Here is a 19,866-nt window from a genome sequence, read left to right on the forward strand (position 1 = left end):
TGACAGTTAACTGCCAAGCATTGCCTGAATTTAAACCAGGCAGCTTGACTCTGCTCAAGGAATGAACCAGCGAATGACTATCACATATTCTTTAGTTTAAACAGGCGCAATGTGTGTATATGTTCTTTCTATCTACAAAGGACAGGGCCTTGTGTATTAATATATGTAGCTTGGCAGTTAACTGTCAGTCACCCTGGACTGGTGCATTCTCCATGGCAACGTCTCTGCCAATCAGAGTCCACTTGTTAACCAGTCAGCGCACTCTTCTCAGATAGTATACGGCTGTCGCTTCCCTTGACATTGGTATCCTTGTGATTGTCCTGATGGGTGCAAAACAAAAAGCTTCGACAAAATGTCTTTTTTCAGCAATATTTGTCCATTCTGCAAGTTTATTAATGTCTATCTGTAATTTGTTGCAGCCCTCTTCAGTATTAAATATCTGCACTCCCCCACCCTACCCAGTTTAGTATCATGCGCAAATTTAGAAATTGCCTTTTTGATTACAAAGTCCAAATCATTCATGTAAATTGTGAACATCAGTGTTCCCAGCACTGGTCCTTGTGGAATACTACTTCCCACCTTCTGTCACTCTGAATAACCACCTTTTATTTCCACTCTTTGCTTTCTGTCTTGAAGCCAGCTAGCAATCCATTCTGTCACTTGCCCCCTGATTCCAAAACCTTTGTAAATTTTGCATTCTAAAATATTGTTTTTCAATCTCTGAGGATCTGCTTGAGACTGTCATGTAGTTTCATAACAAATAAAGGTGCTTTGATTTGAGTTGTATCTCCAATCATAAAATTGGAAGTAATTTGATACTACTTAAACTAACATCAAGAATGAGTGTTCATTTTTTAAAGTTGTTACAATGAAGGTTCCCAATGTATAATAGAGAAAAGAGAACTCTGGAAGATATTAAATACAGAAACAGATAATTTTGACAAACAAGGGTAGACTTTACTCCATGCAATTTTTAATGAAATTTTTTATGTATTTGATAAGATACTGGTTGTAAAATTTAATGTAATTTTTCTTTACAGTAACAACAATCACACAGAGGTACAGGGGATCTCATTGGCCATAAGTAGTCATATGAGTAAGGCTCCAAGTAACACATTTCATCCTCAGGACTTCTCTGATCTTATCAGTTTCATTTTGTATGGAAGCTGTCATAGAGTTGGGTAAGGTTTTAATTTTATTTTTAAAATTCCTCTGTATATGCTAGCTTTTCATAACATTTATTATGTATAAGTAATTGGATACATAAAAATGTTTATGATCGTCTCAAATGTAGTGGTTTAATAACTCTGGAAAGTTGGTGTAAACTTTTCTGTACTTTCAGCAAAGATCACTGGCTGGAGAGACTGTTTCACAGCTGTCAGAGATTAGACAAATGCGATCAGTCATCTATTCCTCGAAACCTGTTAAAAACGGAGGCTGTGTTGTGGCAGTGGGCTGTGTGGGAAGCAGCACAATTTACAGTGCTTTCAAAGCTACGAACACCGCTGGGCAGGGCACAAGATACATTCCAGACAATTGAAGGTACTTGGATCAATGTGTGGTTAGTATGATATCTTGCAGTATGTTGCAATGCAAATTTTATATGGGAAATCCGTTTTCTTGATGGTGTTGTTACCTGTTTCCCCCCTCTCATTTTAGCGCTCGTTTCCATATTGTCTTCGAACTCTTCTCCATGAAACCAACCTCTTCCTTCCTTGATATCCCTTTCCCACTAAGCTGTTGACCACCTAACATCCCTCCTATTTCCCATACCAGATGATATTGCAAATGGTTTGTTTTCTTTGCATACTGCCAGCCTGCTTTTCAAACTGACCATCAACCTTCTTGGCTGGGGGTTGGAAAAAGAATCTTTTCCATAGTTCACTTTGAATCGTTCCAATCAAGTGACCAAAGTCCTCCGATCCTCTGTGACTGTAATGCATTTTCCTCGATTGTCTTTCGCAACCTGTCCACGGACTGACATTTGACCAATGTCAAAAGCCCTCCCCACTTGTTCAGCTGAGTGGGACTATTATCTTTTGTTAAATCCATCATCTAACTCTTGAAACAGAGGCACATAAAGCATTTACTTACCTACAGTGTTGATTCTGATACGAACATGCTGTTGATTTATCTTGCTACTGTGGAGGCCAACACCATTTGGGACAGATGTTGACTAATAACCACTCTTACTATTGAATCTCTCTCAGTGCCACAGTATTCTTGTACTCAACTCTCTCTTCCTGGGCAACTATTTGCCACACTACAATGACGTTTCCCACAGTTTCTCTCCCTGGGTGCCTCCTTAGGATCAAGTTTTCAATACTGAAAGCATGGCTGCCAAGGCCATTCTCTTGGAGTCTCCATTTTTCCTTCTCATCTTCCCACCGTTGAATAATTACCCCTTTCCAATCTTTATTTCTATTTGTGAGATGACATTCTCTAGGAATGTGTGTTCCAGCAAACCCTTCCATCTCCCTTATGTTGAAGTGCTAAGTTTTTTTTTAAAAGTAAGATGTAACATCCTCAAATACTGTCTGTGTATTACTAACATTGACTTTTAAAATTCCAGGTATTATTAGGAGTCTGGCTGCTCATACTTTGAATCCTGATCATGACATAAGCCAATGGACCACTGCTGACAATGATGATGGACATACCAGCAACCAGCTGAGACTTATTCTTCTACTTCAGTTTTTGGAAAATCTTGAAAAGTTGATGTACAATGCATATGAAGGATGTGCAAATGCACTTATGGCGCCGCCAAAGGTTAATATAAAATTGCTTGGCCTAAGTTCAAGTGCATTTAAATGGACTACTTAAATCACTCAGATTTCAAAAACAATCAATATTGTGTATACTGTTATATTGTAATATTAGTATTCATTGTTGAGATTTAAGTTATTTGTGATCACACATTGTAGGTTATTAGGACATTTTTCTACACAAATCGTCAGACATGTCACGACTGGTTAACACGGATTCGAGTGGCTATAATGCGGGTTGGCTTGTTAGCTGGGCAGCCAGCTGTGACGGTCAGACACGGGTTTGATTTACTTACAGAGATGAAGAACAGCAGTGTAACTCAGGTATGTAAAATGTCTCGGGTATGCTAACATTATCAGACAGCTACCCATAAAGTATATTATTCTACCAGTAAGATATACTTATTAAGATGTAGTCTTGCGGCAACTCAAAGTTAAACACAGCAACTGCACCAATTCTTTTTCTGTCCTTTGGATAATCATGATGGGTTCAATCTAGCAGCCAGAGAGGGAAGTCAAAAACAATTCCTATGGAGATTTTATTCTTCAAGGGTGGGATTGGAATTCTGGTTGCTCAATGAATGTTTGGTTTTATGGAACAGACCAACAAAATATCTAAACATCACAAATTAAACAGACCCTGGAATATGCATGAACAACAGTGATCCACTGACCATGGCACATCAACAATGGTCGCCTCACTTCAAGGTGTGCAGTAGACAAAGACTGACTATTAGGAAAAATAACCACGTTGAATTAATAATACCCGTAGACTGCAATAGCTCACTGATTAAATGGAAAGCAGTCAAAAACTTGCACCCACTAGGCAGTTGTCAACAACTGGCAATTAACATAAAAGACTTTTTAATGCTGAAATCACAAATTGAAAACTAGTCGCATAACTGAAACATTCTGTTTTCAATTTTGAAAATTTGGCTTTTCTTCCCTTGTTCAGGTCTGTATGTTGAGCTATGAATAACAAAGTTACAGTCACCTTCTTTCCATGGAACCACATTATACAGAGGGCACCATAATTACTCATGACAAATGAAGCTACAAGCTGAGAAAGGGGAGAAATAACTCTCTCCCTGCTCCCCCCCCCCCCAACCCTTGTCCGCCCACTATTTCATTGTGATTAAACGCATTAAATGGTCTAATGGTCAGCAAAGCAACCATAATAAATCTGTGGAGAAAAATAAGTTTACGTTTCAGCCATAATCCTTCATCCGAACTCTGAAGAGGAGTTATGTCTGAAATGTTAATTTCTCGCCAAGATGCTGTCAGATTTGTTGAGAATAGCGTTTTTTTTTTGTTTCTCAGATTTCCTGTATCTGCAAAGCTGTTTGTTATAATGGGCTAGTGGTGGTTAGAGAGATTTTTAAGCTTGGTTGGGGTAGGTGGGGAGCATGGAAAAACGTATTTTTCTCCTTTGATGCTAAACTATGACTGCAAACAGAATCAGTCAGTTATGTGCAGAGAAATGCAAATGACTAACTCAACAGGGTGTTGATCCTTCGAGACTGGAGGGAAATCCTCCCAGGAGTAACACCATGCTGAAAGAACTAAAAATGCACTGAAGTAATGTTTGCAAAAATAAAAAAAAAGTAACGAGGAAGGTTTGAAGCAGGAGGATGGAAAGTGCACAAAAGCGTTTGGCTCTTCGTTAGTGCAAGTCCTCGTAGTATGTAGAACAAATAAAATAAAAATAATGACAGGCTTTGGGTGGAGAAAGGTTTGCATCTTAAGCAGGTTTTGTAAGGTGCCAGATATTGAATTACAGCAGTAATATTTTTACATGCATCAGTCATCATCAAATTCATCGTTTAGCCCAAATATCAAAGTGAAATGCAAATCTTGGGCTATTTAGGAGTTATAGCATTCCAAGACTTTTCATCTTATGATTCAATTAACTTGACTATATAATCACCACAGTGAGGCACTTTGTTTTCTTTAATTGAATGATTCTGGCAAAAATGTTAAACTTATCTGATTTTGATAGTGCATTCGGCTCTTTGAAAACCGCTGCATACATCATATTTTCTCAATTTATTAATTTCTACTTCTAATGGCATGTCCTGTACAATTCAAAGAATAACCATTTTGAATGTATTTATTAGGGAAATGAAATTGAGGTGACAGTTATGATGATTGTTGAAGCACTGTGTGAACTGAATTGTCCTGAAGCTATACAAGGAATGGCTGTCTGGTCATCTGCAGTCCTTGCAAAGAGTCTTTTATGGATAAATTCTGTGGCACAGCAAGCCGAAGGAAGGTACAAATTGTGTTTATAAAGTATGTTCTGAATTTACAAAATATAGCTAGATCATCCATTATTAGCATGATCATAGCTTGCAGGCTAGATGCTGCAAAATGCACCCTAGATACTTTGTCAGCTGTTCATCAAAAAAATTCCACATGTGTAAAAGAAAATTGAATGTACAATTTGCTTTTAAAATGAATTGAGTACATCAGTCTATGTACAGATGAGAAAATTATTTGATAAATTTCAAAGACGTAATAAAAATAGATAACATGAGACTTTTAATTTCCCTAATAGGTACTGAGAGAAGCATAATGCTAAGAGTAGGGAAGGAGAGGAACTTATGACCTATGTACAGGAGAACTTTTTCAATTGATATGTCACATCCATCAAGGAATTTAGGAAGGAAGCAAGGTTGGAGTTGGTTATGGGAAATTGTATAGGGAAGTGAAGTGTATTACAGTACAAGATCATCTAGCTGACAGCAACCATAATGTAATTCATTTTATGGTACTGATGGAGAGGGATCAGAAAATATAGTAAAAATAGTCAACTAGGAAAAAGATAATTTCATTGATTTTAGGAGAGAGCTAGCACAGGCAGATTGTGAAAAGGCCAGTGCAGCAGTAATGGGAGCAAGGGAAGAGTGAGTTGACATAAAAGCTGATGTACAAATTAAGCAAAATCCTTTGAAGGGAAAAGGCAGAGGTTCCAAAGCAATGTCCCTTGGGTGACAAAGGAAATAAAACAGAAAAAGCGGTGCCTGGCAAATGTCAAGAGTATTTTCAACTAATTACTAAGAAAATTATAGAAAGACAAGAGGGAATTGGAAAAGTTAATACATGAGGCACAGACAGGGTACAAGAAAAGATGAGCAGGCAAAATTAAATTGAACCTAAAATATTTTCTAAATATACAAAGCGTAAGCAGTTAGCTAGGGAAAAGGGAAATCTTCACTTAGAGGTAGAGGATATAGCTAAAGTATGAATATTTTGCATCTGTCTACATGAAGTAAGTGACGTGAGAATTACACTGAAGAAGATGGAAGTTACGGGCAGGATAGTGATAGAAATGACAAACTGAAAAGATTATCATTTCTGAAAGTTGATAAATCACTTGGTTTGGATGGAATGCACCCTGGGTTACTGAAAGAAATGAAACTGAAAATAGAAGAGGCAATTAATAGTTTTCAAGCATGCTTATAGAAATTAGAGATACACTTTTCCCTATAGAATCATGGAACAGCATCTTTTAGCTCAGAGTCTAATCCCTATATCTTTGGGCAGGCCATTCTCCCAGTTTCAGCACTCAAATGAGATTGTTGTGGGAGCATGAACTTAATTGTTTTACTTTTTCCAACTGTACTCACCCGCGATCATGGTCTTTGAATTTTTTGATTGGTTTTAAGACCTTGTGGCCATGTCAAATTTTTTACATGTTTTGATATTTTTCATACATATGGAACATTTTGTACAATTTTTAGATTTTTACAGCTTTTGAGAATCAGAATATTGGAGAGAGATTTTTCCTTCAATGTTCTAGGACATTGAGAACTTGTATTTTTAGGGCTGCATTTTGACTTACCCATAACTCTTTGATTATGAAGATGTGATAAAACTAAACTGGCCTCATTGCCTCCTTTGATAGAACTAAAGAGTTGGTTAATATGGCAAAGGCAGGTTATACAGGATCTGGCATTATCTTTTTCATTTTCCTACTTATCACTAGCAAGACAACAAATATAAAATTCAGCGCTTCATTTTCTTGTGTTAAGCTATACTTGAAATATCCTATTTAAAAATGTAGTTTTATTCATGGCTCTGCATTCTGTCTTCAGATTTGAAAAGGCAGCAAATGAATACCAGGAACAGCTGTGTGCCATGACTGGAGTAGACTGCTATATCAAAGGCCTTGACAAATCCCTTCTCAAAGTGTCTAATGCCAGCAGTGGTAGTAACCTTGCCAGCCCCAAACATGCAGGGAATGGTGAGTATGCTCCGATATTCACAATGTATGAATAATAATACACTTGTATTGTCCTTTCTTTAGAAGAAGAATAATTTAATGGCAAAATTGGTACAATTTTAGTCACCCTCCTGTGATATTCTTGTGGCATAAGCTTTGGGCAGATTGCCCAGTCCCTCAGTTGGGGATTATTGTGTAACATGAAATAAAGATAGCAGTGATGACTTGTAATTTTTGACTATGGAAACCACAATTCGTTTTTCCACTTTTGATGACATTTCAGAAGTACTTCATTTTCTATGAAGTGCTTTGGAATGTCCTGAAATCATGAAAATGCCCTATAGAGATGTCTTGATTTTCTATAAACCTGGACGACTTGAGGACAGAATTGAAAGCAACGTCCCTTTGATTTTTCTGTTACGCCACAAGATGTGTGACTTCCTTCCTGTGAGGTATCTGCAGCTAGTACATCCTGGTATCGTCAATCCTCCTGTCTTTTATCCACATGCTTTACAAAACTTCAGCCATTTCCATTGTGGCATTCTAGACTCCACAATATTTCTTCTCTATGTAGAAAGTCTGCTCTTATCTTCAGCAATGGAATCTACGTTTTGCAATGTGAACAAAATAATTCAGCTTTTTATGTGAAAGAGACAATCTGTTAGCAAGGTCAGATAACTTTCTGATTTGCCACTACTTGCATTCTTGATGCACTCATTTCTAAACAGACCTTTAATGCAATTTCTTTTACCTTGTTACCACTTAGCCAGGAGGAAGCATTCCTCATTGAGGCTTATTCAGTGTTTTTGAGCTACATCTTGGGCCAACCTTATGTAGGTTACTTAATAAAAAAACAGGTCCACTGCTGAGCCAGAACTTTGGTATGTGGAAGAAAGCTGTAATCTAGAACATTGGAGCACTCCCATTAGTCAGGTGGAAGAGTGTACTGCTCTCACCAAGCTAGCCAATTCTGTTCCTTTCAATCACTGCAATATTGTATGTGACTATTACTTCTATTGTTATGTATTTTGCTAGCATTCTGAAGTTCTGGGAAAGGAAGACAGGTTATTTTTGTAACTGCAGGGAAGGAAAGAAAAAGTAAGGTGGCACTTAAAAGCAAGTTGTGATTAATGCAGTTGTCAGTTTTTTTAAAAAAAGATCTTCCATAAGATCAAAAGGTGGGTTGGCACGTAGAAGGCTTTTTGGCCAATTTAAGTTTATTCTTTGAACACCAACCTTACTGCCTTTCTATAACATTGTTTATTTGTTCCTTAAGTGAGTAAAATGTCTACACCTCAGTCAATCATCTTGACATCCATTTGTTGGTCATCTAATGTAGAGAAGTATACTTTCTGGTAGTATCCTTTTGATCATCAACTTATGATGTCAGAAATTGTATCCGTAAAGTCCCACTGAGCTATCTTTCTGCTCCCCACCACGTGATTGGAGACCCTCTAGTTCATCCCATTCTTCATGGCTCATTTTTTTAACTTAATGGTTCAGCTTTGTTGCTTTCCTCTGCATTGCTTTTATAACTTTGACCCCCTTATGTCGCATAGATCAGGACCCTGTATACACTAGTTCAAGTGTTACTTCACCTCAAGCCTGTACAGCTTCAGCCTGATATACACCTAGCTGAAAGAGGCAACAGAACATTCTATTAAACTTTGTTTAATACTCTGGACATGAGTGGAAGCTTAATTTTACCCTATGTTCCTAGTGATGTATATACAGGTTGTTTTAGGCTAAGACATAGAGACTACCGTCAGTTGAGCCACCTGACTTTGCTGTCTTTAAAAAAAAAAAATTGACTGCAGCTTTGCGCAATCACTAATTGAACTTTGTTTTCTACAGCTGAAGGCAAGAAGACTGTTCTTACTAAGCAAAGTGACACTTCTCCTGAAGTTGTGAATTATTTGGCGAATAAAGCTTGTGAATGTTACATTTCATTATCTGACTGGCCAGCTGTGGAAGAATGGCAGAATGCTATCTTAGCTTTGAAGAAAAGTACAAATGGATCGTCCATCCATCTGAAGGCTGATTTTAACTATATCAGGTTAGAAATTTGATGTGGTATTTTTTGTTGCATAAAATACAATGTATTGTTAGTAATGCTTACTTAAGACATTTGGAAAGGAACTTTTTTTTCCACTCCAAGTGCATCCCTGCTATTAAGGTGGAAAAGAATCAAAAATATATTGTTTTTTTTTAAAAATCCTTAATATCTTCTACCTGGTAGACATCTACATTTTCAAACTGCCTTTCTTGTCTCTTCTGCCTTGAGAGCCACTCTGCCAACATCCCAGGAAAACTTCACTCATTTCAATCATTGCTTGAATTTTTAAAAAATATATATTCATCCTTGGAATGTGGGTGTTGCTGGTAAGCAATTTTTGTCCATCCTTAATTCCCCTTGAGAAGGCGGTGGCTTTAACAGCTGCAGTCTGAGAGATGAAGATGTACCCACAATGATGATACTAGTGACTTCCAGGATTTTAACCCAATGACTATGAAGAAACAGCAATATACTTAGAAATCAGGCTGGTGTCTTGTAGAGGAAGTTGTTCCTATGCAGCCATGTCCTTTGACCTTTAAGGTGTTGAAAGTCATGGGCTTGGTGGGGTTGATACCAAAGAAACTGGTGAGTTGCTACAGTGCACCCTGTAGCCCTAGTCTGCCAATGATGGAGGGAGCTAATGGATGAAATGCAGACCAAGTGGACTGCTTTCCTGTATTGTATTTTAAAAAGAGCATGGAGAGTGAGAAGACTTTGTTTTAAAAAGAGCGCAGGGAGGCGTCATGAACCACAACGTGACGCAAATGCAAGGGAAGCAGCTGTTGGGTGAGTAGGATTGGTGAGTATTTCTTGATTTAAAGTAAAAGTAAGATCTTTAGTTTGTGTTTAGGTCACTAGTCCTTTTTTCTCTTGATAGTTTAAGTATAAGATTGACACTGGTGTAAAAAAAAAATCACAAAGTGTAAAGAGCAGGGATACTAGAGTAAATTAAATATGATAGTGATGGCAGGAGGGGTGATGTATTGCTGCTGTAGCATGTGGGAGCTTCTGGGCACCAAGGTGATCCAGAGTGAACACATCAGTAGTAAGCGTTTGCATTTCAAAGAACTTCGGCTCTGAGTTGAGGAGCTGGAGTCCGAGCTGTCGACATTGCGTCACATCAGGGAAGGGGAAAGTTACCTGGACAGAGTTCGCTCCAGAAGGCAGTCACACTCTTCAGATTAGGGAATTCAAATTTGGTCTGTGATCAGGGGCAGGGGAGTGTGACTGCAGGTGAGGCGGGTATGGGGACCCAGAAGGTAGCATTCGAGGAGCCTCGGTCCCTGCAATTGTCCAACAGTTACGAGGTTCTTGCAAGCTGTGTGGTCAAGAGTGGGGACTGCAGGGGGAATGAGCAAACTGACCAAGACAACGCAGTGCAGGGAGCCATTCAAGTAGGGGGAGGGAATAGGAATGTAGTAGTGTTAAGGAACAGTATAATTAGGGGGATAGATGCTGTTCTCTGCAGCTGTAAGCCTGAGTCCCAATGGCTTTGTTGCCTGCCCAGTGCCAAGGTTAAGGACATCTCCGGGCTGGAAAGGAACTTGGAGTGCAAGGGCAGGGATCCAGTTGTCGTCGTCCACGTTAGTACTAATGACATGGATAGGACTAGAAAGGAGGCTCTGCTGAAAGAATTTGAATAGTTAGGAGCTAAATTAAAAAGCAGAACCTCCAAGGTAATAATCTCGGGGTTACTACCTTAGCCACAGGCAAACTGGCATAGGGTAAATAAAGCCAAGGAGTTAAAGCGTGGCTCAAAGTTTGGTGTGGGAGGAATGGGTTTCAGTTCATGGAGCACTGACATCAGCACTGGGGTAGAAGGGAGCTGCTCCAGTGGGAAGGGCTTCACTTGAACTGTGCTGGGACCAGTGTCCTGGTGAATCGAATAACTATAGAGAGGGCTTTAAACTAAATCGGGGGGTGGGGACAGGGTTCTGGAGAGCGGATACATAGGCAGCATTGCAGGGCAGCTATTTAGGCAATGATTCCCAGAGTGTGACAGGAAGGTACAGAGTGTACAAACATTAAAAAAAATGCAGCAAATAAGGTCAAAAGAGGGAAAAAAATGGTAAAAAGGCAATATTAATGGCTCTCTAGTGCATGTACTATTCGGAACAAGATAAATGAATTAACGGCACAAATAGAGATTAATGTGTATGATCTTATAGCCGTTAGGGAGACATGGTTACAAGGTAATCAAAGTTGGGAACTGAATATTCAGGTGTATGTGAATTTTCGAAAGGACAGGGCAGGGAGGAAAGGGTGGTGGAGTAGCTTTCTTAGTACGAGGCGGAATAAGTATTATAGCAAGAAATGATCTTGGATCATGTAGAATCCATATGGGTGGAGGTAAGAAATAACGGGGAAGACGACACTGGTAAGAGTAGTCTATAGGCCCCTAACAGTAGCTATACTGTAGGACAGAGAATAAATCAGGAGATAATGAGACCATGTAAAAACAGTACGTTAATCATGGATGGCTTTAATCTTCTTGTAGATTGAGCAAGAATTCAGTGTGTATTTGGGAGAGTTTGCTAGAACAATATCTAGCGAATCCAACCAGGGATCATGCTATTTTGGATCTGGTAATGTGCAATGAGGCAAGTTTAATAAATGATCTCAGACTAAAAGATCCTCTAGGAAACAGCGACCATAACATGGTAGAACTTAGCATTTAGTTTGAGTGTGAGAAACTTGGGTTGGAAACAAATGCGCTCAACTTAAATAACAGTAATGACAAAGAAATGAGGGCATTGTTAGCTGGAGTGTACTGAGGAAGGAGTTTAGCGGAAAAGACGATTGATAAACAATGGCAGACGTTTAAGACTCACAGCAAGGATATATTCCAGTGAGGAAGAAGGATACTAGGAAGGGGATAAACTGACCATGGTTACCCAAGGAATTTAAGGATAGTATCAAATTGAAAGAAAAAACATGCAGTGGTGCAAAGATTAATGGTAAGCCAGAGGATTGGGAAAGCTTTTAAAACCAACAAAAGATGACAGAAAAATAATAGAGGGAGAAAATAAACTTTGAGGATAAACCAGCAACTAATATAGAAACACACAGTAAAACAGATAAGACTGAGGGGCGACCTGATCGAGGTGTACAAGATTGAGAGGCATGGACAGGGTGGATAGGGAGCAGCTATTCCCCTTAGTTGAAGGGTCAGTTACGAAGGGACATGAGTTCAAGGTATGGGGCAGGAGGTTTAGGGTGGATGTGAGGAACACCTTGTTTACCCAGAGGGTGGTGATGGTCTGGAATGCGCTGCCTGGGAGGGTGGTGGAGGCGGGTTGCCTCACACCCTTTAAAAAGTACCTGGATAAGCACTTGGCACCCCATAACATTCAAGGCTATGGGCCAAGTGCTGGTAAATTAGGTAGGTAGGTCAAGTGCTTCTCACGTGTCGGTGCAGACTCGATGGGCCGAAGGGCCTCTGCTGCACTGTAATTCTGTGAATAATTTCACCCTGAAGGATGTGATGCTGATTTTTGTTTGACTGTGCCCCCTAGTTGTAGATTCCACAACCAGTGAAAATAGTTCCTCCCAATCTACTCCATTTGTCCTCCTTAATATCATAAACTTCAATCAAACACCCTTTACTTTCTAAATTCCAGGAATACAACCATACTTTGTGCAATTTTTCCTCTTAATTTTTAACCCTTGGAGCCCAGGTATCATTCTGGTAAATTTATGTTGCACTCCCCCCAAGGCCAGTATATCATTTCGAAGGTGTGGTGCCCAAAACAGCTCTCCATTGTCACAAGTGTGGCCTAACCAGTCCTTTGCAAAAATGTAGCATAACCTCTATCCTAATAGAAAAGACTTATCTGTCATCCCTATTCTTTATCTCCTGCCACTCATTCAATTTCCTAACAGGATCAATAATTTGTCTTCAATTCCATTAACTTCAGCTTTGGCTAACAATTTCTTCGGAGGGACTTTATCAGATACCTTCTGAAAGTCCATACAAATAATGGGTATTACCCATCCACTACTTTTGTTACCTCTTCAAAAAAATTCAATCAGATTTGTTAATCATAACCTGCTTACAAACAAAAACCTGGCACATCCTGATCAGCTGGAAATTCTCAAGGTGTTCAGTTGCTTTTTCCTTAATTATAGACTGTTAATTTCCTGATAGATGTTCAGACCAACTGGTCTTATAATTCTCTGGTTTCCCCGCCCCTCACCTTTCTTAACTACCGCCCTCTTCATCCAAAATCTGCTCGTGTAATTATTATTCACAATGTTCAGGAGTTTATAGAAGCTTTTGAAGTTAATGGTGTAGGATTTTTCTGTTCAGTTGATAGTTATATATACTCATAAGCTGAAGGTCGACCTGCAAGTCCTGTAAGTTGCAAATGTAGTTAACAGTTGGTGATTTTGTTGCAGAGCCCTTGGGAGCTTTGAGTGTGGTGATTTCCCTGCATGCCAGGAACAACTGGAGCTATTACCTGGGGAGGACATTAACTTCATCAACGGAACTGCGAAAGAAAAATTAGGTGTGTAAGAGTATAAGCCTGTGAGCCACAATGCAGGATGCCTTTACCCCATAGAAATTTTACTGATTAAATAGCAGGAGTATTCTCAATTTATTTATAACATACAAACAAGAATAGGTCATTCAGTTCCTTGAACCTGTTCAGTCATTCAGTTAAGTTTGTGGCTGACATGCCACATCCTTTGCGTTCACCTAACAAAAAAATGTTATCTAGTATATGTAACATATCCTTAACCACGGTATCATTCTGAGGGATCTGCGCTGTACCCTTACAAGGCCAATATATTCCTGAGATCCACTGTCCCAAATTGAATATAGTACTGCAAAGTAGGTCTGACCAAGCTCTCTTCAACTGAAGCATCACTTCCTCACTTGGATGTTGGATACTCAAGCTAATTATATTTTAACACATTAAGACTTCTAGAAGTTGCTTCAGAAAATCTAATTTTTTTCCCATAATTCTCCAAGTTAAGAGTTGGCTCATGAATGTACCTGCATTTCCAGATAAGACATCTCTTATGTTAAATATTTAATAAATATTGAAAATTTATGTTTGTAGACATGAAAAAGCTGCTTCCAAATGTGATGAGTCCTGACCCAAGGGAGCTTCAAAAAGCCATTGAGGTTCAGCTAATGAGGAGTGCTGTTTGTTTTACTTCTACTATTGAACAAACAGAACAAGAAAAAAAACTCCAGAACAACACTGAGTAAGTGCATGTGATGGTGTTCTATATGTTTTATTTCTATTACGCTGGATTGTGAATCAGTATAAATTTTCATGGCATTTTTAAAGGATATAAACAGGAGTAGGAGAAGACCATTGCACCTTTTTTTAAAAGCAAAATTCATTCATGGGATGTGGGTGTCACTGGCTGGGCCAGCATTTATTGCCCATCCCTAATTGTCCTTGATCAGCTGTCTTCTTGAACAGCTGCAGTCCATGTGGTGTAGGTACACCCACAGTGCTGTTAGGGAGGGAGTTCCAGGATTTTGATCCAACAGCAGTCAAGGAATGGTGATATATTTCCAAGTCAGAATGGTGAATGGCTTGGAGGGGACTTGCAAGTGGTGGTGTTCCCATGTGTCTGCTGCCCTTGTCTTTGAAGGTGGTAGAGGCCGTGTGTTTGAAGAGTGCAGGAGGACATTCCAGGAGCAGCACCAGGCATACCTAAAAATGAGGCATCAACATGATGAAGCTGTAACACAGGACTACTTGCGTGCCAAACAGCATAAGTAGCAAGTGATATACAGCGCTAAGCGATTCCACAACCAATAGGTCAGATCTAAGCTCTGCAATCCTGCCACATCCAGTTGTGAATGGTGGTAGACTATTAAACTCATTGGAGAAGGAGGCTCTACAAATATCCCTATCCTCAATAATGGGGTGCAAAAGATAAGGGGATGTTCCATCTCTGCCTCCCCCCCCCGGATGCCCCCCAGCATGGCAGATGCTAGTTTGCAACCAATACGATTCACCCCACGCAATACCAAGAAATGGCTGAAGGCACTGGATACTGCAAAGGCTATGAGCTCTGACAGTATTCTGGCAACAGTACTGAAGACATGCAGTTCAAAACTTGCTGTGCCCCTAGCCAAGCTGTTCCAGTACACGTATGACACTGGCATCCAGGTCCAGGTTTGTCCTGTACACAAAAAGCAGAACAAATCCAAACCAGCCAATTACCGCCCCATTAGTCTGCTCTCGACCATCAGTAAAGTGATGGAAGGGGTCATCAACAGTGCTATCAAGTGGCACTTGCTTAGCAATAGCCTGCTCACTGACACTCAGCTTGGGTTCTGCCAGGGTCATTCAGTTTCTGACCTCATTACAGCCTTGGTTCAAACATGGAAAAAAGCTGAACTCCAGAGGTGAGGTGAGAGTGACTGCCTTTGACATCAAGGCAGCATTTGACTGGGAGTGGCATCGAGGAGCCTAGAGGAACTGGAATCAATGAGAATCAGGGAAAACTCTCCGCTGGGTGGAATCATATCTAGCACAAAGGAAGATGGTTGTTGGAGGTCAATCATAATTCCAAGACAGCACTGCAGGAGTTCCTCAGGGTAGTGTCCTCGGCCTAACCATCTTCAGCTTCATCAATGACCTTCCTTCCATCATAAGGTCAGAAGCAGGGATGTTTGCTGATGATTGCACATTGTTCACTATTCACAACTCCTGAAGTAGTCCATGTCCAAATGCAGCAAGACCTGGACAATATCCAGGCTTGGGCTGGCAAGTGGCAAGTAATATTCATGCCAGGCAATGACCATCTCCAACAAGAGAGAATCGAACCATTAGCCCTTGACGTTTAATGGTATTACTATCACTGAATCCCCCGCTATCAACATCTTGGGGGTTACCATTGACCAGAAATTAAACTGGACTCAATATAAATGCTGTGGCCACAAGAGCAGGTCAAAGGCTAGAAATCCTGCGGCAAGTAACTCACCTCCTGACACAAGGCACAAGTTAGGAGTGTGATGGAATACTCTCCACTTTCCTGGGTGAGTGCAGCTTCAACAACACTCAAGAAGCTTGACACTATCCAGGACACAGCAGCCCGCTTGATTGGCACCCCACCCACAAACATTCACTTCCTCCACTACTGATGCACAGTAGCAGCAGTGTGTGTACCATCTACAGGATTCACTGCAGGAACTCACTAAGGCTCCTCAGTACCTTCTAACCCATGACCACTACCATCTAGAAGGACAAGGGCAGCAGACACATAGGAACCTCACCACCTGGAGGTTCCCTTCCAAGCCATTCACCATCCTGACTTGGAACTATATTGCCGTTCCTTCACTGTCACTGGGTCAGAATCCTGGAACTCCCTCCCTATCAGCACTGTGGGTGTACCTGCACCACATGGACTGCAGCGGTTTTCAAGAAGGCAGCTCGCCACCACCTTCTCAAGGGCAATTAGGGATGGGGGCAATAAATGCTGGCCCAGCCAGCGACACCCACATCCCATGAATGAATTTTAAAAAAAGGAGCGCTGCTTCACCATTCAGTATGATCGTGGCTGATCATTGGCTTCAACTCCACTTTCCCATATCCCACAATTTCTCCCCGAGACCGAAAGCCTGTCTCTTGCAGCCTTAAACACATTGAATGATGGTGCATCCACAACTGTTTTGGGGGAGGGAACTCCAAAGAATCATAACCCTTTTGAGTGAAGAAATTTCTTCTCATCTTGGTCCTGAATTATCGCCCCCTTATCCTGGGATTGTGCCCCCGTGCTCCAGGTTCCCCAGACAGGGGAAACAATGCCTGTCAGGAACGATGCACACAAAATGCTGCCAAAAGGTACTGTTTGTGATTCTTTGTACTTATTAGTTTTGGCTGTCCAGTTTTAAAATTAAATGGTTGCTTTTCTTTCAATCTACAGTTGAACACCTCAGGAATAATTGCAGCCATTACATATCTTTATTTCCGGGCAGCTACAACCAATTATTTGGCTGCATTTAACTGAAACTTTTGTCACACTATCACATACTTTCAGTCTGAGAATACTTGGATCTTCCTGATATTTCAAGTACTGTTAGTAACTGAATGAGATATTTTTCTTCCACCTTAAGAATTCTGAAGCCAGGGCAAATAATACTATTTTGTGACATTTCCCTATATCCTATTATTTAAATACTCCCATCAGTGCGCATTTAACTCTTTATCTACAGAAAATTAAGTTGGTGTGTAATTACTGAAACTACAAAAAAAAATCCCTCATTTACCCTTCTGTACACCCACTATTCCCTGATCACCACCAGTGCTGCTCTCCACTCCCCCCACACTGGCCGCTGCATAAGCAACGGGTTAAGTCACCTTTGCTTGATGCTTTGTCCAGACTCCGCCCCCCAACACCTCGGAAGTTCCAGGTAAGGTTTGCATGGCAATTGCCCTTAAGTGCAAACTTCCTTTTGGGCCGATGCCCTCTGCTGGGAACCATCTGGAAACATGATTCAAATCACAAACTTCGGATGGCTCCAGGATAAATTAAGAACTTGTAGATAGAACTTCATTTTGTACCAGTTAAAGCCAAGAACTATTGGAAATTGTGCTTTGCAAAGGTAACTAACCTGTACTGAAATATATTTGAATTGCTGTTCATTTAAGTTTTTATGGTTCAGAAACACAGTCAGGTATCTGAAGCAAATGGCACGGATTGCAGTTGGACCATTGAGACTATCCACCTTATCGATGGCAGGGTTTCTGCCAATGCTGAGCACTCTCCAGCTGTACTGTTCAACTGCACTTGAGAGCACTGTGACAAACAAGCTGTCCACAGAGGTAAGTTATTCAAGTTTCAATGGATAGGACTTATTAAGAGACTTTGGGCTGCAACTCCTGAGCTCCAGGGCAGTGAAACTGGGGGACCCCCTCCCCCACCACCCCACCCAACACCTCGGAAGTTCCAGGTAAGGTTTGCACGGCAATTGCCCTGAAGTGCGAACTCCCTTTCGGCAGATGCCCTCTGCTGGGAACAATTCGGAAACGTGATTCAAATCGCAAACTGCGGATGGTTCGGACTTTCTTATATCAATAGTTACCCAGAAAATATTAGAAAAATTAAAACCACTTATAACTTCCTGGTATCTACTGTACAGACCCAAGGGTGTACCTGTACCCACATCACCCACCCCCACCCCCAGACTGAGGCCCAATCTGCCAACACCACCCCCCGCCAGATCCTACACACTTACTTTGCCCTGGCCTGTCAAGGACCTTTAACTTACCTGGTTTACAGCAGCCAGTCCTGAGTTGTTTAAAAAAGGGGGCACAGCACCCTTGCATCCAACTGCATTGCCTGGATCTTGACCGGGCTGCGTTGGAAAGTCAGGCAAGTTGGGATCGAAAAAGATTTTGGGTAGGAAAGCACGAGCGGCGTGGCAGTCAGACTCTGCCGCTCCACGGAAGCTCAGGCTCTTTGTTCTCCTAACGGGATGACATGACACACTGCTAAGTACAATAAAAGGGCAGCCTGGAGATGGATGCTCCGTCAAGTGTTTTGGTGCATAACTCCCAGTCAAAATTTCATCAACTTACCTGTCACTTGCCAAATCAGTTGGACTCTTAATCAGTTCTTACCCAAAAACCTACATGTTGTGCAATGCAAATTGAGGAAGGGAATTCATCATTTAGCGTGGAGAAAACTGATAGCACCTTCCTTGGCTACTTTCTCCAGGAATTTCACTGCACTTTGCTCTGGTGTCAAGTTGGGTCCTAACTCTCTTCGGGCCCCCTTCACTGTAACTTCAAAATGTGAATGCAGCCATAATTGGGAATGGCAGTGCATTTTGTACAGATTTAGAATTATGAAACTTATGGAAACTAACTTTTTTTTTGTCTAGGATTGCCTTCTGCCACTGTATAGTGAAGCTCTGCAATCCTGTAAACAGCATGATGTCCGCCCATGGCTTCAGGCTTTAAGATACACAATATTCCAAGCTCGTATAGCTGAAAAATTGAAAGGTAAGAGAATATATTTAATATGAACAGAACAAAAGTGGCAACATAAAAACATCCCATTCACCGGATGTCTTCATTAGTTAATTACTTTCTTGAATACTCCGAATTGCGCAGCGGAGCTTCCATTATCTGCTGGAATGGAGCAGATCTTCCTCCTCTCCCTCTCCCTCCCTTGCCCGCTGGGTAAATATTTCAGATAATTGAAATTAATTTATTCTAACTGAACCCCCAAGTGCAAAACAAATTTTTAATAACAAAACTGAAGTGAAGTTTTAGGCAAGATCTCGTCCTAAGGCATTCTGCTAGATAACTGGACAAGATGCTGGTCAGGGAAGGTTCTGCCATATAAAATATGGAATATAAAAAGAAGTTGACTATCTGGAAAAATTCATTTCATTATTTTGATTGCTTAACATGTAATTTAAGTGTTCAACGTTACACTCAGCCATTGAAAATACTTTTTTTGTCCAGGTTCCAGCACTTCAGTAAATGGGCATCTCATGGAACTTGGTCTGACAGCCATTAAATTTGCTCGGAAACAGGGGAATGTCCTTTTGGCCACCAAGCTCCTCGAGCAGTGCAGTAAGACTTCATTGAGCGATGCGAGCACCACACAAGAATTAGTCCATTTGTTCAAACAAATGTCATTGCATGGCACTGTCAATGAAAAGTGGGGACCAGAACTTGACATTGAGAAATCAAAACTGTTGTACACTGCAGGTAACTAAAGGAGATCTTTGCGTTTTATATTTATATTAAATGTTAATGTTTTCTGTCTTCCTTCCTTCATCTTTGCCCCTGCTTTTAGTCATTTTTTTTGGAAAAGAGGCAAAGAGGCTATCTGCT

General features: G+C 40.6%; 1 protein-coding gene across 4 annotated transcripts in view; it reads left to right on the plus strand.

Moving 5' to 3' along the window:
• smg1 (SMG1 nonsense mediated mRNA decay associated PI3K related kinase) overlaps positions 1-19,866 on the plus strand; it is a 162,583-nt gene that overhangs the window by 66,259 nt on the left and 76,458 nt on the right. For all 4 annotated transcript variants that reach the window (XM_041205850.1, XM_041205853.1, XM_041205851.1 and 1 more), the window contains 12 exons: positions 1,041-1,181; positions 1,343-1,542; positions 2,573-2,769; positions 2,925-3,089; positions 4,883-5,037; positions 6,863-7,011; positions 8,845-9,046; positions 13,445-13,554; positions 14,113-14,260; positions 17,682-17,841; positions 18,903-19,023; positions 19,492-19,740. In XM_041205850.1, the coding sequence (XP_041061784.1) occupies positions 1,041-1,181; positions 1,343-1,542; positions 2,573-2,769; positions 2,925-3,089; positions 4,883-5,037; positions 6,863-7,011; positions 8,845-9,046; positions 13,445-13,554; positions 14,113-14,260; positions 17,682-17,841; positions 18,903-19,023; positions 19,492-19,740 (1,997 nt within the window). The remainder of the gene's footprint in view (positions 1-1,040; positions 1,182-1,342; positions 1,543-2,572; positions 2,770-2,924; positions 3,090-4,882; positions 5,038-6,862; positions 7,012-8,844; positions 9,047-13,444; positions 13,555-14,112; positions 14,261-17,681; positions 17,842-18,902; positions 19,024-19,491; positions 19,741-19,866) is intronic.

Source organism: Carcharodon carcharias, chromosome 15 (genome assembly GCF_017639515.1).
Source record: "Carcharodon carcharias isolate sCarCar2 chromosome 15, sCarCar2.pri, whole genome shotgun sequence".
Classification (NCBI taxonomy): domain Eukaryota; kingdom Metazoa; phylum Chordata; class Chondrichthyes; order Lamniformes; family Lamnidae; genus Carcharodon; species Carcharodon carcharias.